The 26,356-nt window shown below is 46.6% G+C and overlaps 1 protein-coding gene across 1 annotated transcript in view; it reads right to left on the bottom strand.

Moving 5' to 3' along the window:
• The window catches only part of MEI1 (meiotic double-stranded break formation protein 1), a 99,692-nt gene that overhangs the window by 35,125 nt on the left and 38,211 nt on the right, over positions 1-26,356 (bottom strand). The window contains exons 12-19 of the mRNA XM_031005662.2: positions 20,938-21,052; positions 19,392-19,483; positions 18,440-18,581; positions 16,242-16,353; positions 11,795-11,855; positions 10,267-10,364; positions 5,761-5,929; positions 962-1,109 (exon numbers count right to left, since the gene is read on the bottom strand). Coding sequence (XP_030861522.2) covers positions 962-1,109; positions 5,761-5,929; positions 10,267-10,364; positions 11,795-11,855; positions 16,242-16,353; positions 18,440-18,581; positions 19,392-19,483; positions 20,938-21,052 — 937 coding nt within the window. The remainder of the gene's footprint in view (positions 1-961; positions 1,110-5,760; positions 5,930-10,266; positions 10,365-11,794; positions 11,856-16,241; positions 16,354-18,439; positions 18,582-19,391; positions 19,484-20,937; positions 21,053-26,356) is intronic.

Raw genomic sequence — 26,356 nt, 5'->3', positions numbered from 1 at the left:
TTTATTAACTTAAATACTTGTATAAAAGGAAACTTCTGGCCGGGCACGGTGGCTCACGCCTGTAATCCCAGCACTTTGGGAGGCTGAGGTGGGCAGATCACGAGGTCAGGAGATTGAGACCATCCTGGCTAACAGGATGAAACCCCGTCTCTACTAAAAATACAAAAAATTAGCCGGGCGTGGTGGCAGGCGCCAGTAGTCCCAGCTATTCGGGAGGCTGAGGCAGGAGAATGGCATGAACCCAGGAGGTGGAGGTTGTGGTGAGCAGAGATCCTGCCACTGCACTCCAGCCTGGGTGACAGAGCAAGACTCCGTCTCAAAAAAAAAAAAAAAAAAGGAAACTTCCCCTCATTAACTATTCAGTTACTCTGAAGGGTTAGATTAGATTACATAGGAAACATAGGTTAAGTGCTTGATTCTTTTCCTGTGGTTACCAGTTTTCAAAAACATGAGTTTGTTGCATAGCATCCTCCAAAGGTGACCAAAGAGTTGTTTTTTTTTTTTAATTTTTAATATTTTGTAGAGACAAGGTCTTACTATGTTGCCCAGGCTGGTCTTGAACTCCTGGCTGAGGCAGAAGAATCGCTTGAACCCAGAAGGTGGAGGTTGCAGTGAGCCGAAATCACACCATTGCACTCCCGAACTCAGGTGATCCGCCCACCTCAGCCTCCCAGAGTGCTGGGATTATACACGTGAGCCACCGTGCCCAGCCTCAGTCCCGATTTTCTTATCTGTAGAATGCAAATAATAATCTCTTCCTCCCAGGAAGGCTGAGATAATTAGGTAAATTATACAGGCTCTGTATGAGTCTGCATCCTACTCCTCTCCACACTCCTAACACCTCCACTTTGTCTCTCTCTACCACCTGCTTGTCTATACACTATCATCATCATGGTCTCCCAGGGAACACTAATGTAAAGAGGTATAGGAGGACAAGGAGCCCAGGCATTGTGGTCCATACCTCATGTAGTGTATTGTCTTTGTCCTGGCAGATTGCAAGCAGATAGATGGAGGCTTTGAAGACCACCAGTGGGGGGCGCTCGCCCTGGTCCTGCAGAGACAGGAGGAAGCTTTGCACAGCCTCAAATAACTCTGCGTCTGAGACAAACCTGTCAACCAAGAAAAGCCTGAGTGAGAAAGGCAGAGTTGGCAGGCCACTGGGCTCTTCTATCCTGCCTGGCCGCATCCTTCCTCAGCCCACTGTCCTGCCCCAGCATGCCCACAGCCTAATGACATCTTACACAAACAGTGTGCTATGCATACTTACAAAGCATTGCCATATATATACATCACATTGTTCTATGCCTTGTGCAAGGCTCAGTTAGGGGCCAAATACTCCTCATTCACACTTGGGAGGTGAGCTATCTGCCAGCTGGACCAGCAGTGTTAAAGAGAAGGGTGCTACTGCTGGGGTTCAGAAGGCCCTGCTCTGCCAGCTGCTCCACTCCTCTCTTCTTCTATTTATCATTAAACAGTGGTGTATTTAACAGATATAACACCAAAAGCATAAATGACAAAAAAAAAAATGGATAAATTAGAGGTCATCAAAATTAAAAACATTTGTGCTTAAAAGATACCACTAAGAAAGTGAAAACGGCCAGGTGTGATGGCTCATGCCTAGAGTCCCAGCACTCTGGGAGGCTGTGGTGGGAGAATTGCTTGAGGCCAGGAGTTCGAGACCAGCCTAGGCAACATAGTCAGACTTCATCTCTACAAAAAAAAAAAACAAACAAACAAAAAAACAGTTAAATTAGCTGGTTGTGTAGATGCATGCCTATAGTCCCAGCTACATGGGAGGCTGAGATGGGAGGATCGCTGGAGCCCAGGAGGTTGAGGCTGCAGCGAGCCATGATTGTGCTACTGCAATTCAGCCTGGGTAAGAGAGCAAGATACAAAAGGAAAGGAGAGGAAGGGGGAAGGGGAAGGTAAGGAAAAAGGGAGGGTAGAGTAGGGGAGGGGAAGGAAGAGGAAGGGAGGTGAAGGGAGGGGAGGGGAGGGAAAAGGGGAAAGGACAGGATAGGACAGGACAGGAATGGAAAGGAAAGGAAGAAAGAAAGAAAAGAAAGCGAAAAGACAGCAAACAGGAGGCCAGGTGCGGTGGCTCATGCCTGTAATGGTAGCATTTGGGGAGGCCAAGGTGAGAGGATTGAGAATATACCCAAAAAGAATTAAAAACACTACTCAAACAAATACATGTACACACATGTTTACAACAGCACTATTCACAATAGCCAAAAGGTGGATAGGCCCAAATGTCCATCAATAGGTGAATAAAAGCAAATTATGGTGTATACATACAAAGGTATATTATTCAGCCATAAAAGGAATGAAGTACTGATACACGGTACAAACATTATGCTCACTGGATGGACTTCTAAAATGTTATGCTAAGTGGAAGAAGCCAGACACAAAAAGTCACACACTGTATGATTCCATCTATATGAAATATTCAGAATAGGTAACTCCAAAGAGACAGAACAGATTGTTGATTGCCAGGAGCTGGGGAGGAGGAATGGAAGCGACAGCTTTGCAGTGATGGAAATGTTCTAGAACTAGAAGAAGGTGGTGGTTGTGCATTTTAAAGGTACTATTAAATACCACTGAATTGTTCACTTTAAAATGGTCAAGCTTATGTTGTGTAAATTTTACCTTAATTAATTTTTTTTTTCTTTTAAGACTGAGTCGGCCGGGTGCAGTGGCTCACGCCTGTAATCCCAGCACTTTGGGAGGCCGAGGCGGGCAGATCACGAGGTCAGGAGATCCAGACCATCCTGGCTAACACAGTGAAACTCCATCTATACTAAAAATACAAAAAATTAGCCGGGCGTGGTAGCAGGCACCTGAATTTCCAGCTACTCAGGAGGCTGAGGCAGGAGAATGGTGTAAACCCGGGAGGCGGAGCTTGCAGTGAGCCGAGATTGGGCCACTGCACTCCAGCCTGGGCGACAGAGTGAGTCGCCGTCTCAAAAAAAAAAAAAAAAAAAAAAGACTGAGTCTCACTCTGTTGCCCAAGCTGGAGTGCAATGGCACAATATCAGCTCATTGCAACCTCTGCCTTCCGGGTTCAAGTGATTCTCCTGCCTCACCCTCCCCAGTAGCTGGGATTACAGGTGCTCGCCACCACGCTCAGCTAATTTTGTATTTTTAGTAGAGACAGGGTTTCACCATGTTGGTCATGTTGGTCTTGAACTCCTGAACTCAGGTGATCCACCTACCTTGGCCTTCCAAAGTGCTGGGATTACAGGTGTAAGCCACCGCACCCGTGAGGGAAGAGACAGACCCTCTCATATTGTTTTATATTGTTTTCTACTCAGTACCTGTTTTAAGAAAAAAACAAAAAAGTGAAATCAAAGCCAGGCAGCCCAGCGCCAGGCCCAAAACCAGGCCTGGGCCTGCCTGGCTTAAACCTAGCGGTTAAAAATCAACTCATGACTTAGAACCCGATGTTACACATATATTTCAGGCATTGTATGGAAGAACACTGTGAAACTCCCTGCTCTGTTCTGTTTCACTCTGACCGCCGGTGCATGCAGCCCCTGCCACGTACCCCTTGCTTGCTCAAATCAATCACGACCGTTTCATGTGAAATCTTTAGTGCTGTGAGCCCTTAAAAGGGACAGCAATTGTGCACTTGGAGAGCTCGGATTTTAAGGTAGTAGCTTGCCAATGCTCCCAGCTGAATAAAGCCCTTCCTTCTACAATTCGGTGTCTGAGAGGTTTTGTCTATGGCTCGTCCTGCTACACCCGGCCAATAAATTATTATTATTAATTAATTATTTATTTTTTGAGACAGAGTATCACTCCATCACCGAGGCTGGAGTGCAGTGGCACGATCTCGGCTCACTGCAACCTCCGCCTTCCGGATTCAAGCAATTCTCCTGTCTAAGCCTCCCCAGTAGCTGGGACTACAGGCGCCTGCCACCACGCCTGGCTGATTTTTGTATTTTTATTTTTATTTTTTTTATTCTTTTTTCTATTTTTTTTTGAGACGGAGTCTCTCTCTGTCGCCCAGGCTGGAGTGCAGTGGCGTGATCTCGGCTCACTGCAAGCTCTGCCTCCCGGGTTCACGCCATTCTCCTGCCTCAGCCTCCTGAGTAGCTGGGACTACAGGCACCCACCACCACGCCCGGCTAATTTTTTTATATTTTTAGTAGAGACGGGGTTTCACCGTGTTAGCCATGGTGGTCTCGATCTCCTGACCTTGTGATCCACCCGTCTCGGCCTCCCAAAGAGCTGGGATTACAGGAGTGAGCCACTGCACCCGGCCTGATTTTTGTATTTTTAGTAGAGACGGGGTTTCACCTTGTTGGTCAGGCTGGTCTCAAACTCGTGACCTCAGGTGATCCACCCGCCTCGGCCTCCCAAAGTGCTGGGATTACAGATGTGAGCCACCGTACCCGGCCCAATAAATTATTTCTTATGGCTTAAGAAAGAACAGTCCTTTTATTTTAATATCCTTTTTGAGATGGAGTCTCACTCACTCTGTCACCCAGGCTGGAGTGCAGTGGCATGAGCTGGCTCACTCCAACCTCCACCTCCCGGGTTCAAGCAATTCTCCTGTCTCAGCCTCCCGAGTAGCTGGGACTACAGGCGCCTGCCACCATGCCCGGCTGATTTTTGTATTTTTATTTTTATTTATTTATTTATTTATTTATTTATTTATTTTTTGAGACGGAGTCTCGCTCTGTCGCCCAGGCTGGAGCGCAGTGGCACGATCTCGGCTCACTGCAAGCTCTGCCTCCCAGGTTCACACCATTTTCCTGCCTCAGCCTCCCGAGTAGCTGGGACTACAGGCACCCACCACCATGCCCAGCTAATTTTTTTGTATCTTTAATAGAGACGGGGTTTCACCGTGTTAGCCATGATGGTCTCAATCTCCTGACCTCGTGATCTGCCCGTCTCGGCCTCCCAAAGAGCTGGGATTACAGGAGTAAGCCACCGCGCCCGGCCTGATTTTTGTATTTTTAGTAGAGACAGGGTTTCACCTTGTTGGTCAGGCTGGTCTCAAACTCCTGACCTCAGGTGATCCACCCGCCTCGGCCTCCCAAAGTGCTGGGATTACAGGTGTGAGCCACCGCACCCGGCCCAACAAATTATTTCTTACAGCATAAGAACAGCCCTTTTATTTTTATTTTTATATCCTTTTTGAAATGGAGTCTCACTCACTCTGTCACCCAGGCTGGAGTGCAGTGGCACGATCTTGGCTCACTGCAACCTCCGTCTCCTGGGTTCAAGCAATTCTCCTGTCTCAGCCTCCAGAGTAGCTGGGATTACAGGTGTGCACCACCATGCCCGGCTAATTTTTGTATGTTTTGTGGAGACAGGGTTTCGCCATGTTGGCCAGGCTGGTCTCGAACTCCTGACCTCAAGTGATCAGCCCACCTTGGCCTCCCAAAGCATTGGGATTACAGGCGTGAACCACCATGCCCAGCCATGATTTTAAAAATGTAATAAATTGAACAGTAATGATTAAAACCAAAGTAAACTACTGAAGTTTTTTTCTGTGGACAAACAACACCCTCAAGGATAGCAAGGAATACTCATTGGCTTTCTAGGCCTCTGTCTCTCAGCACAGTGTCTACCCACCTGTTCTAACCCACTTCTAAGATATGAGCCTCTCAGGGACACAACCCATTTCTTACTTATCCCCGTGTCCCCAGGGCCCAGCATCAGGCTTGGAGAGATGCCCTTATTTATTGAACTGAACTGCTGATGAAGGTCCCAAGACCCACCACCAGCCACCCACCTCTGTGCACTGACCTGTCCTCATGGATGTAGGCCAAGTAGAAGAGGAGCAGGATGCAGTACTGTCTCTGGCGAGCAGCTCCCTCCATGTACTGGCGATCAGACAGGAAGGCAAGGCTTTCAGGGCTCCTGCTGCTTATCTGGGGCAGCCCATGCTGCAGGAGCTCAGACACTGCAGAGAGTTCTAGGGAGGGAATAAGTAGAGGAAAGCCACACAGAGAACATAGAAGAACAGGTAATCAGCACATTAGTACCTACTACATGCAGAGTACTGCACAGGGCAGCAGGGTAAATGCAGTATAGTGGGAAATAAGGAAATCAGAGGCTCCTCTTCCTTTGAGCAAGGTTCAGCCTACCGGGAAAGACTAAACTTCACAAGCGGAAGGACATGGATACGTCTCAAAAATTAACGTTCATTCTTTTTTTGTTTTGTTTTTCTTTTGACAGAGTCTTGCTCTGTTGCCCATGCTGGAGTGCAATGGCACGATCTCGGCTCACTGCTACCTCCCCGTTCTGGGTTCAAGCAATTCTTCTGCCTCAGCCTCCCAAGTAGCTGTGATTACAGGAACCCACCACCACGCCCAGCTAATTTTTTGTATTTTTAGTAGAGGCAGGGTTTTGCCATGTTGGCCAGGCTGGTCTCAAACTCCTGACCTCAGGTGATTCACCCACCTCGGCCTCCCAAAAACATTCATTCTTTCATTCATTTGACATATGTTCATTGAGTGGCTACTACTCTTAGGACAGGCTGTGAGACCCAGGCCCTACCTCCAGGAACTGGCAGCTGATGGGAAGAGACACATAATGAGACAGGCAATTGCAGGACATGTGATCAGCGCTATATTGAGGAGGGAGTGACTCAGGCTGCCTGGCATGGGGAAGGAAAGGTCAAAGAGGAAGAAACTGTGGGCCGGGCGCGGTGGCTCACGTCTGTAATCCCAGCACTTTGGGAGGCTGAGGAGGGTATATCACCTGAGGTCAGGAGTTCAAGACCAGCTTGGCCAACATAGTGAAACCCCGTCCCTACAAAAATACAAAAATTAGCCGGCTATGATGGCGGGCACCTGTAATCCCAGCTACTTGGGAGGCTGAGGTGGGAGAATCACTTGAACCTGGGAGGCAGAGGTTGCAGTGAGCTGAGATGGCACCATTGCACTCCAGCCTGAGTGACAAGCGTGAAACTCCATCTCAGAAAAAAGAAAGCAAGCTTTGGGAGGCCTAGGCTGGCGGATCACTAGGTCACGAGATCAAGACCATCCTGGCTAACACGGTGAAACCCTGTCTCTACTAAAAATACAAAAAATTAGCCAGGCGAGGCGGCGGGCCCCTGTAGTCCCTCCCAGCTACTCAGGAGGCTGAAGCAGGAGAATGGCATGAACCCAGAGGGCGGAGCCTGCAGTGAGCCGAGATCATGTCACTGCACTCCAGCATGGGCGACAGAGCGAGACTCCGTCTCAAAGAAAGAAAGAAAGAAACAAACAAACAAACAAACAAACTGTGGAGGGTGAGGAGAAAAGAGAAAAGGAAGCAAGGTGTTGAGAGGCCTGAAGGCATGAGAAGACATGCCATGTTTCCATTCAGTGTCACTGGACAGTCAGTGAATAGATGTGGGGTGTCAGAAGCTGGGGAACTATGTGATGTAATCTGCAGTTGGACTGTGAAAGACCTTTAAGCAAATGCCACTTAAAGAATTAGGACTTCATCCTGAGGGCAGAGACTTCTAGATTTCTTACGAAAACGGTTTCATAAAAGAAAGAATATTTTAATACCAAAAGAACAGGAAAGAAGGATAGGCGTGGTGGCTCAAGCCAGTAATGCCAGCACTTTGGGAGACCAAGGCAGGTGGATCACCCGAGGTCAGGAGTTCGAGACCAGCCTGGCCAACATGGCAAAACCCTGTCTCTATTAAAAATACAAAAATTAGACAAGCGTGGTGGCAAGTGCCTGTAGTCCTAGCTACTCAGGAAGCTGACGCAGGAGAATTGCTTGAACCCGGGAGGCGGAGGTTGCAATGAGCCGAGATCGCGCCACTGCACTCCAGCCTGGGCAACAGAACAAGACGCTGTCCCAAAACAAAAAAAAAGGAAAGAAAAAGACTGACTTCAGAGTTTAAAACTTGAATAAAGGCCAGGTGCGGTGGCTCACACCTGTAATCTTAGCACTTTGAAGTCCAAGGCAGGTAGACTGTTTGAGGCCAGGAGTTCAAGACCAGCTGGCCAACATGGCAAAACCCGATCTCTACTAAAAATACAAAAAAATCACCTGGGCATGGTGACATGTGCTTGTAGTCCCAGCTACTCGTGAGGCTGAGACACAAGAATCACTTGAATCTGGGAGGTGGAGGTTGCAGTGAGCTGACATTGCTCAACTCCAGCCTGGGCAACAGACTGAGACTCTGTCTCAAAAAACAAACAAACAAAAAAACCTAAATAAAGTCAACTTTATCCTTATGTTCCACATTTCACCATGGACCAGAGAAAACTTCATCACTATCTGACACTACTCCACAGACTGATGTGTGGAGACCACAGCTGAAGGCCAGGGGAGTTAAGATGTTAAGACTTTGTTTTCAGATAATCCTTCCAGCAGTGAGTGGATGAGATATTGAAAGCCAGGACCTCAGTTGAAGGTCAACCGAAAGAATCCATCCTGCCAGGGCCAAGTCCTGGACAAGCAGAGGGTGAGGATAGCGCATGTCCCACAGCAATTTGGTAGCAGAGCCAGGTCAGCTCTCCTAATTCCAAGTTCAGTGCTTGTCCACCAAAGCATGCTCTCATCAATATAATAATAATGAAACAAATATCCTTCAGCCACACACATCCACCTGCCTTTCTCCTGATATATAAAAGAAAGAAGCAGTCTGCATGTTATGAGAGATCTGCTGCATTTCCTGGCACAATGAGATTTAAGAAGCCCCAGTGTTTAAGGCAGGAGATGTGTGGGGCTCCCCTTGGTTTGACAAGCAAGGGAACTGCCAGAAGCAGTGAAGCAGGCACTTATGAGCATGAGAGGTGATGGTGATGTGACTGCCAATAGTCTTAGGCTACATGGCAGAAATCATGCTATTCTCTCTGCAGGCCAGATCATGCTTTAACAGGGAGATTGCAGAAATGAGTAGCCAGCATAGTGAGAGAACCAGTAGCCAAGCTATGTTGGAAGCAATAAAAATGCTCACCTGGGCTTTGCTCCCTCTCAGCATGATGTCCGGGAAAGATAAAAGAGAGCAGCAGGTGTAGAGAGTGGGGGAGAGGACACAGAATCTTCACAAATATAATAAGGGGGAAAAGAGCCAGAACTAGATCTTACCCACAGAGGTATATTTGTTGAATGAATGATGAAACAATTATTAAACTGTTTTCTATTATATCAGGAGACAGGTCTAAGATAGAGGAACCCCTCATGGCAAATAACATACTGTTATAATCGCTCTATCCACAGCAGTACCTAGGCCTCCCCTGGCAGGTAGCAGAAGCTCAATGAATGTTCAACAAGAGGAAAAACTTCCAGCTCTCAGCCCTGCAGCTGCTGTTCCTCCTGCCTAGATTCTGCATGGCTTTCCTTTACTTGACTCAGACCTCTGCTCACATACCACTTCCACATGGAGGCCTTCCCTGACCACCCTATCTAACATGTCTCTCTCCTCCTTCTATCACTCTCTATCCTTTTGCCCAGTTTTATTTTCTTCATAGTGCCTATGGATCTCTGACATAGTATGCATTTGCTTATTGCCTGCCTGTCTCGATCTATGACAGCAGGGCTTTGTATCCCTGGCTCTTTCACCAGCACCTGGAATGGAGTCTGACACACAACAGGTGCTCAAGAAACACCTCTTGTCTGGGCACGGTAGCTCACGTCTGTAATCTCAGCACTTTGGGAGGCCGAGGCAGATTACCTGAGGTCAGGAGTTTGAAACCAGCATGGCCAACATGTTGAAGGCCCGTCTCTACTAAAAATGCAATAATTAGCCAGGCGTGGTGGCGGGAGCCTGTAATCCCAGCTACTTGGGAGGCTGAGGCAGGAGACTCACTTGAACCTGGAAGGCAGAGGTTGCAGTGAGCTGAGATCATGCCACTGCACTCCAGCCTGGGCAACAGAGCGAGACTGTCTTAAAAAAAAGAAAAACAAAAAAAAAAGAAAAAGAAAAAAAGAAAAAAGAAACACTACTTGAATGAATGAAGAAATAGAACACACTATTAATGCTATATTGAACACTGGACTCCTGAGGCCTATGGTATGGGGATGTTGCAGAGGAGACTGTCAGGAAGAAGGAACTGGACTTGATGAACATTAGGATACTTCTCAACTCTAAGGTGCCAGGAGCCTTGGGTTCCATCATTTTCCAGTTCTATTACTTCACATCCCTAGGAATCAACCTATAATTGCATCACTCCGATTCCTCTGGGCAGCCTCAGGCAAAGAAATCTCATGCCTGTACTAACTCACTATCTAGTCAATCAGCAAGGCACCCAGACTCTAAAGACCAGCACAGGCCACATGAGTGGTCAAATTGTAGCATCTTACCTTCTTTGGAAGGTGGTCCTGTCTTCTCTGGAGCTGAGAGAAGGTTGAGGCACATATAGTAGAGGAAATTGGAACACACCTGGTTTAGGGCTGAGTGACTTAGAGGGAGAAGAAGAAAGAATAGAAGAGATGACATTGCTGCTTTGGCTAGGAGAGCATTATCCCTGCCATATGCCTGGGCACCACTGCTTTGTGCTAGAGGCTAGTGAAATTCTAGTCATGGTCGTGGCAGAGGAGGTCTTAAGGTGGCTATGAAAAGTAAATATGGGGCTAGGCACAGTGGCTTATGCCTGTAATTCTAGCACTTTGGGAGGCTGAGGCGGGTGGATCACCTGAGGTCAGGAGTTCGAGACCAGCCTGACCAATATGGTGAAACCCCATCTCTACTAAAAATACAAAAACTTGGCCGGGAGCAGTGGCTCATGCCTATAATCCCAGCACTTTGGGAAGTGAGGCGGGCAGGTCACGAGGTCAGGAGTTCGAGACCAGCCTGACCAACATGGTGAAACCCTGTCTCTTCTAAAAATAAAAAATTAGCCGGGCGTGGTGGCGCACACCTGTAATCCTAGCTACTCAGGAAGCTGAGGCAGGAGAATCGCTTGAACTCAGAAGGCGGAGGAAACCTGGCCAGTTTCCTCATTTAAATGAGAGGTTAAACAAATGATCTCTGAAAGCGTTTTTTGGGGCTTTTTGTGTTTTTTTAGAGACAAGGTCTCACTCTGTCGCCCAGGCTAGAGTGGGATGCGATCATAGCTCACTGCTGCTTTGACCTCATAAGCTCAAGGATCCTCTCGCCTCAGCCTCCTGAGTATCTGGGACTAAAGGTGTGTACCACCAGGTCTGGCTAATTAAAAAAAAAAAAAAAAACTTTTGTGGCCAGCCACGGTGGCTCACGCCTGTAATCCCAGCACTTTGGGAGGCCGAGGCGGGCGGATCACCTCAAGTCAGGAGTTTGAGACCAGTCTGGCCATCTCTACTAAAAACACAATAATTAGCCAGGCATGGTGGCAGGCACCTGTAATCCCAGCTACTCAGGTGCTGAGGCAGGAGAATTGCTTGAACCCAGGAGGCGGTTGTTGCAGTGAGCCAAGACTGTACCACTGCACTCCAGCCTGGGTGACAGAGCAAGACTCCATCTCAAAAAAAAAAAAAAAAAAAATTGTAGAGACCAGGGTCTTGCTATGCTGCCCAAGTTGATCTTGAACTGCTGGCTTCAAGCAATCCTCCCATCTTGGCCTCCCAAAGTGCTGGGATTACAGCCATGAGCCACTGCCCCAGGCCTCTCCCAGTTTTGATGTGACAGGTACCCATCCAAGTATCACCAGGAATAAGATCCTTACCATGCTAGATTCAATACAACCTACAGAAGCATGGCCAGCTTATTGCACCAGATGCTGAGCAATGCTGACACTATGTCAACACCACCATGAGCCCATGACTAAAACACACCAGCCAACAATTCCCACTTGTCCCATCAAGAGGGACATTGGCCCCTTGGCCACTGAATCTTGCCTGGGACCACACATACCTCAGACCACTGCAAAACCTGGCCTTCAGCTCCAGGGTCAGTCGTATGAAGGATGAGGAAGCTTCAGAGAAGTGGGAATAAAGCAGAGAGCAGTTTAAACCAGCCTTGTCACAGAGAGTCCCAAGCCTGGGTGGTATCAAAAAGCTCTGGTTTCAGAGTTACACAGACTTGGTTCAAAATGTACTCCATCACTGTCTAGTAGTTTCACTCTGGAAAGGTTTTTTAACTTCTCTGAGACTCAGTTTTGATATTTGTACCTCACAGGTTGTTGTAAAGCTAAGTAAGATAAATGTATGGAGAATATCTAACAAGTACTTGGCTCAAAGTAAGTGCTGCAGTAAGTGTTCATTTTCTTCCATTCTGAATGATCCTCCACTACAATTTGGTACATTTGACAAGGACCTAGGAAGGGCACATCTGCTCCTTCTATTCCTTCTTTCAGTTTTATAGAAAACAATCCAGTTTCAGATGCAGAAAGAACAGTAGTTACTATTTTATTCTCATCTCTGAATTGTCTGTTGAAAGCAATTGATTCTCAGAACAGAGGTCCAATAACAGTTTCTTTTCTTTTTTTTTTTTCCTGAGACGGAGCCTCACTCTGTCGCCAGGCTGGAGTGCAGTGGCATGATCTCAGCTCACTGCAACCTCCACCTCCCGGGTTCAAGCGATTCTCCTGCCTCAGCCTCCTGAGTAACTGGGACTACAGGTACGCACCACCACACCCAGCTAATTTTTGTATTTTTAGTAGAGATGGGGTTTCACCATGTTGGCCAGGATGGTCTCGATCTCTTGACCTCATGATCCACCCACCTCGGCCTCCCAAAGTGCTGGGATTACAGGTGTGACCCACTGCGCCTGGCCTTTTTTTTTTTTTTTTTTTTTTTAAGATGGAGTTTCACGCTTGTTGCCCAGACTAGAGTGCAATGGCAAGATCTCGGCTCACTGTAACCTCCGCCTCGCAGGTTCAAGCGAGTCTCCGGCCTCAGCCTCCTGAGTAGCTGGGATTACAGCCATGCGCCACCACGCCCAGCTAATTTAGTATTTTTAGTAGAGACAGGGTTTCTATATGTTGGACAGGCTGGTATCGAACTCTGGACCTCAGGTGATCCGCCCACCTTGGCCTCCCAAAGTGCTGGGATTACAGGCGTGAGCCACTGCACCCAGCCAGCAGTTTCTGCCTTAGCTGTTGACCCTGGCCCAGGCCTTTGTGCTGCTGGCTCCTCCCAGTCTCCCCAGTAAGGCTTTCAGTCAATACTAACCTCTGTTCTGCCTTCCCTGGGCCACTGTAAAAGCAGAATCCTAGATAAAGAAGACATCAGAAGCTCCCACTTCACCAGCCCCTGGGTTGGGAATAATCTGTATTTTATCCTGGGGCTAAAGCAGCTGACAAGGAATCCCTCAGGGTTTCACAGCAACTCTCTGGGGCAACAGTTTAACCCATGACTTTCCCAGGAAGGGTAACCAAGCTTCCCTTCCAGATGGGCTCCTCTTGGCCCAATCTCTCAGGGATCCAGAGTTTCTCCACCCTCCTACTCCAGGTCTCCATACCATTCCTGGCTGGCAGTGCCTGCTTCCCTCCTCCCTCTTGCAGGTTGAGCCTCTGATCCTGTGCTACCCGGCTTCATGCTACACAGATCTCCCTACAGATCTCACAGCCTTTTTCTACATCCCCTATTCCCCACCACTACCCCCAAGAGATCTACACTTGCCTCTCATCCAGTGCCCCAAGACTAGATCCTCTTGGGTCCGGAACTATGGCAGGCAGGAAGAATGTTAGAAGGAAGGAAAGAAGTGTGTATCAGTTATCACAATGGCTGAGGGATGCAGTCTTCAGGAAATCTATATGCATCATCTTGTTTAATTCTCACTATTATCACCATGTTCTAGCTAAGGACACTGGAGATAAGAAAATTAATTTGTACAATCTCAATAAACAAGTAAGAGAGGTGAGAAGAATTCCAACTCACATGGGCTAACAACCAGTCTCTCTACTGCTCCTTCCTATCAGCAGCTAATCAGGTAAGTGTTTCCAATCTTAGGGGGTAGAAAAAATCCTTCCTGATTCCATGTTCCCCTCTACTCACACCCCCATTTCTCACCTTCCCCACACACCAAACTTGTTAAAATAGTTGTGTATCCTGTCTCTACTGCCTCATCTTGCACTCATTCTTTAACTCACTCTGGTCTGGCTTCCATTCCAACCACTCCCACAGAAGCTGCTCTGGCCAACATGGCCAAAAGCTGCCATGAAGCCAAGTCCAATGGACATTTTTCAATCTTCATCTTACTTGACTTCTGGGATGCCTTTCACACTCCTGACTACTCCCCAATCCACAAAACTGTCTTCATTTGGCTTCCTTAATATCGTACCCTTCTGGTTTCCTTCCTACCTCTCCAAATGCTCGTACCTCTCCTCCTCCTGACCATTAAATGCTCAATTTTGTCTTGGCTTCTTTCATCATTTCATTTTACACCCTCAACTTTGAAGAATCTCACCTGATCCCCACTGAGGAGTCAGCTTCACAAGGACAGGGGTCTGTTTTGTTCACTGCTAGATCTCCAGCCCTAGCCTATATCTTGCATGCAGTAGGTGCCCAATATTTGTTGAATGAATGAAAGGCTGGATGCTGAAGATTTCTATACCTATATCTAAATCCCAGATCTCTCCCTTGTCTTCAGACACAGTCAATTACCCACCTAACATCTTCACTGGAACATCTCACTTTCACCCTGACCCAAACTGACCATACCCTCTACTGCCCCCCCAAACCAGATCCTCCCCCAGTGAGCCTTCTCTCAGTTAAATACACCACCATCCACATAGAAGGCAGCCAGAAGCCAGGCATTACCTTGCACTGTTCCCTCTCTTTCAAGCCCTACATCCAGCTATTCCATGCCCCAACACTACCTTAGTTCCTACCACCAACCTGAGTTAATGCAAGAGGCTGAGATACATGCCTCCAATCTGCCTCCCTCTAACTCATAGCCCACACTGCTCCAAGAAAGATCTTTCTGAAACAGAAATCTGAACATGTTACTCCACTTCTTTAAAACTCAACAAAACTCCTAGGATAAAATCCAAATTCCAGGCCAGGTGTGGTGGCTCACGTCTGTAACCCCAGCACTTTGGGAGGTCAAGGTGGCCAGATCACCTGAAGTGGGGAGTTTGAGACCAGCCTGGCCAACATGGAGAAACCCCATCTCTACTAAAAATACAAAATTAGCCAGGCATGGTGGCACATGCCTGTAATCTCAGCTACTTGGAAGGCTGACTCAGGAGAATCACTTGAACCCGGGAGGCAGAGGTTGCGGTGAGCCGAGATCGTGCCATTGCACTCTAGCCCGGGCAATAAGAGCGAAATGCTGTCTCAAAAAAAAAAAAGAAAAAAAATCCAAATTCCTCACATGGCCAACAAGGGCCTGCATGGCTGAGCCCTGGCTGCCTCTCCACGGTAGACTTGTTGCACAACATTTGTTGCATGCCATGTGACAAGAATAAAAGAAAAAACATTAAATTATAATGATAAGAGCCAAATATAGCACAGAGATTAAGAAAGCATGTTCTGGGCGGTCGCTCACGCCTGTAATCCCAGCACTTTGGGAGGCCGAGGCGGGCAGATCACGAGGTCAGGAGATCGAGACCATCCTGGCTAACACGGTGAAACCCAGTCTCTACTAAAAAATACAAAAAAATTAGCCGGGCGTGGTGGCGGGCGCCTGTAGTCCCAGCTAATCAGGACGCTGAAACAGGAGAATGGCGTGACCTGGGAGGCGAAGCTTGCAGTGAGCCAAGTTCGTGCCACTGCACTCCAGCCTGGGCAACAGGGCGAGACTCAATCTCAGAAAAAAAAAAAAAAAAAAAAAGCATGTTCTACAGTCAGATTCCCTGGATTTGAATCCTGGGCATACCACTTATAGTGTGACCTTAGGCAAGTTACTTAACCTCTCTGAGATTCAGTTTGCTCATCAGTGGAATGAGTACAATCATAATAGACAATTCCTAGGGTTTTTCTGAGGACTAAATGAGTCCATACGTGCAAAGCACTTAAAACAGTCTCACACACTGTAAGAACTTAAATGTTAGTTATTATTAATAACTAGTCGCTAATGTTACTGAAAACTCTCAGCTAATTTTTCTTTAATCTTTTTTTAGAGATGGGGTCTCACTGCATTGTCCAAGCTGGTCTCAAACTCCTAGCCTCAGGTGATCCTCCCATCTTGGTCTCCCAAAGCACTAGGATTACAGGCATGAGCTACCACGCCCAGCCCCTTTAATGACTTGATTTCTGCCTGACACTTCCTTTCACTCATCACTGGACAAAGAATAGATAGATTCTGAATGAATTAGTAAATGTGCACCCACAACTTATCCTCTCTTTCAATAGTCTCTGAGCACTGCCTAAGGGGCTTGCCTCCCTCCCAACCTCCACATTTGCCTGCTGCCTACCAAGCTTCTTGGAAAACTTCTCCTTCATATGGGGAACGATGACAAAGAGGTTATGTAGAATTGAGAGGAAAACTTCCATCAAAGCTGGGTGGGTGGTCTGCTCCAAGTGTCTCTGCAAAGAACCAGGAGAGAGAACACAGCCCACGGGGACTGAGCCTCTGAAGAAGAAAAGGCATCAGAGAAAACTCACATCAAATCTAGCAACAGTAGATTAACTCCTTTCACTTGAAAGACACAAGAAAAGCTAGGGAACTTAAAGTCCAAACCTACATCTAAGGCTTGGATCACCTGATAGATTGTACTAGATACTTTATCTCTTTGGGCTTCTGTTCCCAAAAGACTAAAATGGGAATAACAAGATATCCCTCCCAGAAACAAATGTGGTCTGGTGTGTAAAAACTGCTTTCTAAACCATAATACAGAGTGACTCTCATGTTTCTATTACTATAGTAATAATAATAATATAGTTCATAAACTGCCTTCTTATTTGTTATTTTTTTTTTGGGGGGGGGGGGTTTATTCTTTGAGACGGAGTCTTGCTCTGTCACCCAGGCTGGAGATCAGTGGTGTGATCTCGGCTCATTGAAACCTCTGCCTCTCGGGTTCAAGCGATACTCCTGCCTCATCCTCCCAGGCAGCTGGGATTACAGGCATGCGCCACCATGCCCGGCTAATTTTTGTATTTTTAGTAGAGACGGGGTTTCGCCATGTTGGCCAGGCTGGTCTTAAACTCCTGACCTCAAGTGATCCACCTGCCTCAGCCTCCCAAAGTGATGGAATTACAGGTGTGAGCCACCGCACCCGGCCCGTTATTATTAAGGCTGGTCAAGTAAAGCAGGGGGAATGGAGAAGAAACAAATAAATCTGTAACTGGTTGTGATCAATTAGTTGTAAATACCATTGCACTCAGACCAGCCTTCAGGTAATTCTTCAAGAGTCATGAGGCAGTCTTATGTGGTAAACACAGCTCTGAATTAAAAAAAAAAAAAAAAAACAGGGTTCTAGTTCAGGCTCTGTACATAGCCACCACAGTGTGCCCTTGGGTAGTCACCTTCTCCCTTCCCTGAGTCTCAGTTCCCTTTCTGTAAACAGCTGGGTCCTCAGAGGCACTGTTCTTGTTGACACCTTTCCTTTCATTTTTAGAGCAAGTTTGGTTGTTTTATTATTATTATTATTATAAAAGTAATATATGCTCATTAAAGAAAATGTGTAAAATACAGAAAAGTAGAAAGAAGGACTAAAACAATAATTCTATGATCTACTTCTAGATTTAGCTCTAACACTTCAAAAATCTAGGAGGAAGGCAGGGCAGGTGAGTAAACTGCGATGAGTTGCCCAGGTCTTACTGTTAGTGGGCTAAGTCAGGGCCACAGTCCAGGGTTCCTGACCACTACCTCCTGCAGACTCCAGCTCAATGGCTTCTTCAAGAGAGCCTCGCTGGTGCAGAGCCAGAGGTGCCTCCCTGCTGCCACCTACTGTTCCCAGTAGATGGTTAGGAGTTGCCCTTTCCCGACTAACAGGGACTCCTCACAGGCTCATAGGATGCCCAAACCTCAAGCAGGAGAGGACTCATCCAAGGTTACCCAGAGTCAGCAGCTCTTGGCCCTGCTCTTCCCACCATCTCAACCTCAAGTCAGCTCAAAATGAAGCTCTTCAGGATCAAGGATCAAGTCTCTCTTCAGAGTGGTCATCTCTCATTTTACAGAACACACATACATGTTCCTTGTTAACACTTGGATAACAGACATTCACTGCTGCTCATTATTAAAGACACAAGAAAAGCTACGGGACCTGAAGTCATAGGTTCAATCTCAGCACCGTTATGGGCTTGCTTTATAACTATAGAAATATGACAAGCTTATCTGTAAATTAGGGCAAATTATAGCATCCATCACCCAGGGTCATTGGGAGAACTAAATCAGGTAGTGAATATTAGGCACTTTCCACTCCATAAACTTACCCACTTATTATTTTATTATTACTGCTTTCTGTTTTTTCTTAAGATGAACCTGTTAGTTTCATAATCAAACACTACATTTTATTTTTAGAACAAAGGAAAGGTAGCAGCAAGAATCACACTGCTGAGGCCCCCAGAGAGTTCCTTTGAGCAGTCACTGCCTTATGCCTCTGAGCCTGGCTCGCCTGCACATTCTTCTCTCCCCCAAGCTTCATGTTGCCCGTGGCTCAGGAGAACCCACCATCACCATGGGGATACACAGCGAGTCACAGGCACTGAGAAGAAATTCTGAGAAGGCCTCCAAGGTGTCTTCCTTCTTGGCGCTGGGAGCTGTGAATGGATTCTCCTGGGCTGAAGGCTCACTCTGGAATTCTATAGCCAACCTAAGAAATCAATGTGTGAGTATATCCACTACCACCTATGCAACCTAAAGGTTACAAACAGCTTCCTGGGGGGTGGCGGGGAGTGCCTGTGCTCAGGGTCCAGGGAAAGTATCTCTATTATCAGACTGGGAGAAAATTCAATAGACCACAATGAGGAGAGGACTTGATCCCTGGCTACCTCTCCAGATTCTTGCTCCCTACCCCCTCCCCCAACTATGTGTACTTCTACCCCATTGTGTGTATTTCCCTGAATATGCTATGGTATTTGCTATTTCCCATTCATTTGCCTTTAAATATGCTGCTCTATCTGGAATACCTTCTCCGGATTCTTGAAAACCCAACAAATCCCACATATATACCAAAAAGCATCTCTTCCCCAAGAGACTGTGAGCTCCTTGAGGGCAGGAGCCATTCTGACTTTTCTTTCTAGCCCCACTGTCTAGCATCAGGCATGGCACACAGTAGATACAACAAACATTTGTTAATGTAAACTGAATTAATTTAGCAACCATTCAGTGAATACCTGTAGTGCTAGGCTAGTTGGGGGGTGGTGGGGAACGAAGGTGAATAAGACACAACCTCATGGCACAGTAGCAAAAACTCCATGAGGAAGGCATCTTTAGAAAGGTCCTACCCCTAGCTGCCTGTCCTCAAGCCTCCTCCACACACCCCCAAACCCAGCCAAAGTCCTCTTTGCCATACAGCAGAGTATCAGAAATCAAGTGTTGCCCCTAGAACTTCACCCATTGTCTGAATCCCTTCCACCCCTACCTTCCATGCTATTACTTCATACCTCAGAGGGCCCCTCACCTGCAGGCACTTCTAAATCCCTCCAGAGTGCTCAGGAGGAATTTTCCCTTTTGAAGAATGGCCTTCTCTGAATCTCTACTGGAGGCATGGCCCTGAGGTGGGAAGGAGAGACAGGAACCTAGTGATCAAGTATATGCTGTGTCTCAGTCTATGCTTGGATGACTGTAGACCTCTTCTTCTCACACTGCAGTCTGACATTCTCATACACCTAACTTTCCAAGAGATCTTGGCTATATCCTTGCAAATAGCTCCTTTAAAAAAATCATAGCAAAGTTGGACATGGTGGCTCACGCTTGGGAGCACTTTGGGAGGCCAAGGCAGGCAGATCACAAGGTCAGGAGATCGTAGCCATCCTGGCTAACACAGTGAAACCCCGTCTCTACTAAAAATACAAAAAAAAATTAGCCAGGCATGGTGGCGGGCACCTGTAGCCTCAGCTACTAGGGAAGCTGAGGCAGGAGAATTGCTTGAACCCCGGAGGCGAAGGTTGCAGTGAGCCAAAATCGCACCACTGCACTCCAGCCTGGGCAACAGAGCAAGACTCCGTCTCAGAATAAAAAAAAAAAATGGTAGCAGGGGCCCAGCGCAGTGGATCATGCCTGTAATCCCAGAACTTTAGGAGGCCGAGGTGGAGGTCAGGAGTTCGAGACCAGCCTGGCCAACACAGTGAAACCTTGTCTCTGCTAAAATTACAAAAATTAGCCAGGTGTGGTGGTGCATGCCTGTAATCCCAGCTACTCGGGAGGCTGAGGCAGGAGAACCACTGGAACCCGGGAGGCGGAGGTTGCAGTGAGTCGAGATCATGCCACTGCACTCCAGACTGGGGCCACAGAGTAAGACTCCATCTCGGAAAAAAAAAAAATGGTAGCAGTGTTGGAGGGACCTTAACCTACAGTCTCTCTGAACCACAGGAATGACTATTGGTCTATTATATGCAGAAAGCTGTCACAGGCTAGTGGGCATTAGCTTGACTGTAATGGCCCTATTAGTTGCTCTAAAACACATGAAAATCCCCACTCCATCAGGTGTAAAGAGCTTAGTTTCCAAAGTTAATCCTGAAAGACATAATCAACATTCACACTGACAGTGTCTTTCCTGATATCTTAAGTCTACAGGCTATTAAAAGCCAGCAGCTACAACACATTGCACATTGTTCAGATTCTAAGATTCTAGTGAATTCAGACTTAAATAATTTTGTGAGCATGTTTACCCTATCTGCTTATATGATATAAACAGAGAATGTGCGTAATAGACTGGGGTAAAAACACCCTGGAACTTACTGTCTAGGCTTAGGTACTTTCTAGTTTTGGACCTTAGAGAAAAATTACTTAACCCTCGTGGCTTTAGTTTCCCCATCTGTAAAAATGAGAATAGTAATCCTTAAGCTTCATAGTTCTGCTATTAGGGAAAAAGCATCTCACTGTAGCCATGTGTGCATGAGAAAAAGTCATGAAATAGCATAAAAAAGTAAGGGAATATACTAATTATCTTTCTAAAAACACACTGCAGCATGATCTTCGGAAGCAGCAGGCCACAGTACACTGACCAGGGGCCTCCTGTTCAGCAAGGTCTGGGAAAACTCAGCACATCGGTTTAGCATGGCTTCTAGCAAAGCCCGCAGTTCCCCATACTGCACAGGTGGAGTGCTCTGATGGTCCTTCCTGCATCCAGAGAGACAAAAGCAGGTTCATGGTAAGGCAACGGTATTCCCAAGATAACCCCAGGTTCTCAGGCAATGAGAGGCAGTGCAGTTGGATCAGAACATGGAATCTAATCTGATAAAAATCCTTACTCCAGGCCAGGAATGGTGGCTCACGCCTGTTAATTCCAGCACTTTGGGAGACTGAGATGAGTAGATGTCTTGAGTCCAGGAGATGGAGACCAGCCTGGGCAACATGGTGAAACACAGTCGCCACAAAAAATTAGCCAAGTGTGGTGGCATACACCTGTGGTTTCAGTTACTCAAGAGGCAGAGGTGGGAGGATCACCTGAGCCCAAGAAGGTAGAAGCTGCAGTGAGCCGTGATCATACTACTGCAATCCAGCCTGGGTGACAGAACAAGACTTTGTCTCAAAAAAATCCTTACTTCAATGCTTATCTAACTGCACAACTTCTTGTACATTCCTTGCCCTCTCTAACCATCAATTTCCTCATCTATTAAATGAGGCTAATAGTACTCTCCTCATAGACTTATTATGGGGATCAAATTCGATAATGTATGCCAAACTTAGCATGATGCTTAATACGTAATAAGTCCTTATAAATGTCAGCTGTGTCTATTATTACTATTAAGGATACAAGGTTTTCTCGCAGAGGAGAGCCTGCTGGTAAAAGAAGCACTACCTAGAATTGAACGTGCATCAACAGAGTGACAGCTACTGTTTTCCAATAAGTAATAAGCTCTTCTGGGGAAGAGGGATCGAACTTTGTTAACTCAACGAGGAAAACCAGGATCAACAGGTAAATGTTACTAAGATCCAGAGATGGAATCTCACTCTGTCACCCAGGACGGAGTGCAGTGGTGTGATCTTGGCTCCCTGCAACCTCCATCTCCCAGATTCAAGCAATTCTCCTGCCTCAGCCACCTGAGTAACTGGGACTACAGGCGCACACCACTACACCCAGCTAAGTTTTGTATTTTTAGTAGAGATGAGATTTCACCATGTTGGCCAGGCTGGTTTCAAACTCCTGACCTCAAGTTATCCACCCACCACAGCTTCCCAAAGTGTGGGATTACAGGCATGAGCCACTGCACCCAGCCTGAGAACTTTCTTTTCTCTTTTTTTTTTTTTGAGATGGAGTCTCGCTCTGTCACCAGGCTGGGGTACAGTGGTGCAATCTAAGCTCACTGCAACCTCTGCCTCCTGGGTTTAAGTGATTCTCCTGCCTCAGCCTCCCAAGTAGCTGGGACTACAGGCGCACGCCACCACACCCAGTTAATTTTTGTATTTTTAGTAAAGACGGGGTTTCTTGACCTCATGATCCGCCGCCTCAGCCTCTCAAAGTGCTGGAATTACAAGCGTGAGCCACCACGCCCAGCATCAGCCTGAGAATTTTCTGAGTCAAAGTCTATAGAAGTATTGGGGACCATCTCTAGGGAGAAGTGATTCCCCATTCTATGAGATTATACGCAGAGACTGGAAAAGTACTTTTGGAGATTCAATCATTATGAGTGTGGGGTAAATGTAGACAGGTAACACCTAAGGCCCATTTGAACCCTCAGATTCTATAGACTCAGAAGAGCCAAGAGTCATTGACTAGTTTAACTGTGAGTTTCCAAGAGGAAAGGGACCAGTTCCATCTTTTCACTTTACCTAAACAGAGACAGATGCATTGTAAGTTGATGATTAATAGAACAGATGTTAAATGAATGAATGACTATTTCACAGGGTATTGGTTTCTTAGGGCTGCTATAATAAATTACCACAAACTGGGTGGCTTAAAACAACAGAAGTTTATCCTCTCACAGTTCTGGAGGCTAGAAATCTGAAATTGAGGTGTCGTCAGGGCCATGTCCCCTCTAAAGCAAGCTTGTCCCACCCACAGCTCACAGGCCGCATGCAGCCCAGGACAACTTTGAATGCAGCCTGACACAAATCTGTAAACTTTCTTAAAACATTATGATATGAAACCCTGTCTCTACTAAAAATACAAAATTTAGCTGGGCATGGTGGCGCGTGCCTGTAATCCCAGCTACTCGGCAGGCTGAGGCAGGAGAATCGCTTGAACCAGGGAGTTGGAGGTTGCAGTGAGCCAAGATCACATCACAGCACTCCAGCCTGGTGACAGAGCAAGACCCTCATCCCTGGGCCTTTGTTGAGCACTGAGAGCAATCTGTTGGGCCTTCTAACAGGTTCTCAGTCAACTGCATATGGTTACGGCTTGATTTCCCCTTTCCTTCTTCATCTCTGGAAGCTCCAAGTTTGACGATCCTACCCGATCATCAAGCCCTAGTTCCACCACCTTTAAATTCTTGGGTTTGTTTTTGTTTTTGTTTTTGAGACAGGGTCTCGCTCTGTTGCCCAAGCTGGAGTGCAGTGGCACAAACACAACTCATAGCACCCTTAATCTCCTGGGCTCAAGCAATCTTCCTGCCTCAGCCTCTTGAGTAGCCGGGACTACAGGCATACACCACGCTTGGATAATTTTTGTAGAGATAACGTTTCCTCAGGTTATCCAGGCTAGTCTCAAATTCCTGAGCTGAAGCAATCCTCCAGCCTCAGCCTCCCAAAGTGCTGGGATTACAGGTGTGAGCCACTATACCCAGCCTCTTTAAATTCTTTTTAGCAGCTCTCACTCTTCATTCTTCCTTCTAGTTGTGCTTTCCAAAGACACTCTGAACCACCCCACCTCAGAGGGACCACGTCAGTAAACATTCTGGGAAGTTAAAGTCAAAAGTAAAATCATCCTTGGCCGGGCGCGGTAGCTCACGCCTATAATCCCAGCACTTTGGGAGGCTGAGGCAGGCAGATCACAAGGTCAGGAATTCGATACCAGCCTGGCCAATATGGTGAAAACGCATCTCTACTAAAAATACAAAAAGTATCCAGGCGTGGTGGCGGGCACCTGTAGTCCCAGCTACTCGCGAGGCTAAGGCAGGAGAATCGTTTGAACCTGGGAGGTGGAGGTTGTGGTGAACCGAGATCGAGCCACTGAACTCCAGCCTGAGCAACAGAGCGAGACTCCACCCCCACCGCCGCCCAAAAAAAAAAAAGTAAAATAATCCAAGGCTTAATAACCTGCCCCCTATCCATCTCTCTCCACAATTCTGACCCAACAGCTTTCCTGCTTCTCCAGGCAACATCCCCTTCATGTAACCTGCTGGTCAACTGGCTACTGCACCCTGAGCAATCTCTATACTCTTGAACCCACATGTTTTGCTAATCCTGGTCCTTCCACAAATCTAACTCTCACCCTTCATAGTACAACTGAAATACCACCTCCTGCCCAAAAGGCACTACTGGTCCCCTCTAGCAATGTCCTGCTGGGAGACTTCCAGCTCAGCATAGATGCCTCTGATTGACATTGCTCTTACTTATGCTTTTGTTACCTTGGTTTACTCATCCCTCCCACTCTAGAATTCATGTCCTAGATTTAGAGATTCAAATTCAGGGAAGGACAAAGGAGGAAAGAAGACAGACTGAAGTCACTGTCACGTAAACGCTATTTTTTGTTTCAATTTTTAGAACCAACCTAGAGTCAAATCACAAAGACTTAAATATAGTTACAGAAGAGACTATAAATATTAACAACTTTCACAATGTAAAATTAAAGGTATAGCTAACTGGCCTTGAGAAGTAGAAGTAGGGAAGAGAGGGGAAAAGAATAGTTGGGGTGCTGCTAACCACGTAGGAACTCAGGAGACACTGCTTCAAGTTGAGGGAATAAGAAATACCAGTTTTAGGTAAATTATTTAAAGGTTAAAAACAAAATATTAAATAGCAAAAATGCCAAGGACATGTAGAGAAGACAAAAAATGTGAGCTAATTAAATATTGATCTTTCTAACTGGCAAGTCAATGAATAATGTCTTAAATTTAAGATGGGAATTACAGGCACTCGCCACCACGCCCAGCTAATTTTTTTTTTTGTATTTTTAGTAGAGACAGGGTTTCACCATGTTGGCCAGGCTGGTCTTGAACTCCTGACCTCAGGTGATGCACCTGCCTCGGCCTCCCAAAGTGCTGGAATTACAGGCGTAAGCCACCATGCCCAGCCTATTCCTTTTCATGATAAATCCTCTATAATTTATTTATTTATTTTCAAGAGAGGATCTCACTCTGTCACCCAGGCTGGAGGGCAGTGGTGTGATCATAGCTCACTGTAACCTCAAACTCCTGGGCTCAAGTGATCCTCCTGCCTTACCTCCCTAGTAGTTGGGACCATAGGTGCATGCCACCACACCCAGCTAATTTTATTTTATTTATTTTATTATTTATTTATTTTTTCTTTTTTTGAGACGGAGTCTCACTCTGTCACCAAGCTGTAGTGCAGTGGCGTGATCTTGGCTTACTGCAACCTCCAACTCCCTGGTTCAAGTGACTCTCCTGCCTCAGCCTCGCAAGTAACTGGGATTACAGGTATGTGCCACCACGCCCAGCTAATTTTTGTATTTTGGTGTTTTGTTTTGTTTTGTTTTTGAGACAGAGTCTCGCTCTGTTGTCCAGGCTGAAGTGCAGTGGCATGATCTCGGCTCACTGCAACCTCTGCCTCCCAGGTTCAAGCGATTCTCCTGCCTCAGCCTCCTGAGTAGCTGGAATTACAGGCACCCGCCACTGCGCTCAGCTAATTTTTATATTTTTAGTAGAAACGGGGATGAACCACGTTGGTCAGGCTGTTCTCGAACTCCTGACCTCGTGATCCACCCGCCTCGGCCTCCCAAAGTGCTGGGATTACAGGCATGAGCCACCACACCCAGCCTAATTTTTGTATTTTTAGTAAAGATGGGGTTTCACCATGTTGGCCAGGATGGTCTCAATCTCCTGACATTGTGATCCACCCACCTCGGACTCCCAAAGTGCTGGGATTACAGGCATGAGCCACTGTGCCTGGCCTATTTTATTTTATATTGTTTTATAGGGATGGGGTGGCGCTATGTTGTCCAGGCTAGTCTCAAACGCTTAGCCTCAAGCGATCCTCCTACCTTGACTTCCCAAAGTGCTGGGATTACAGGCGTGAGCCACCGTGCCCAGCCAATATTTTGTTTTGTATTATTTGAATACATTACTGTGTTAGAAAATTAAAAGAGAAAATATGGTAACAAAATAAAAGTTACTCTATAAATATGGGTTTCCTCGGTTATTTTTTTTTTTTTTAAGATTTCAAGCACCTTGCTAAGGAATAATTTCCCGTTGTGGTGCTAGGATCCCTTAGTCTCACTGTCCATTTTAACATCCTACATTCGCATATTGACTACCTATGAGGAGCCAGAGATAGAGCAGTGAAAAAAACTGACAAGGTCCTTTA

Source organism: Gorilla gorilla, chromosome 23 (genome assembly GCF_029281585.2).
Source record: "Gorilla gorilla gorilla isolate KB3781 chromosome 23, NHGRI_mGorGor1-v2.1_pri, whole genome shotgun sequence".
Taxonomy (NCBI): domain Eukaryota; kingdom Metazoa; phylum Chordata; class Mammalia; order Primates; family Hominidae; genus Gorilla; species Gorilla gorilla.
This window is presented reverse-complemented; position numbering and strand designations above follow the sequence as displayed.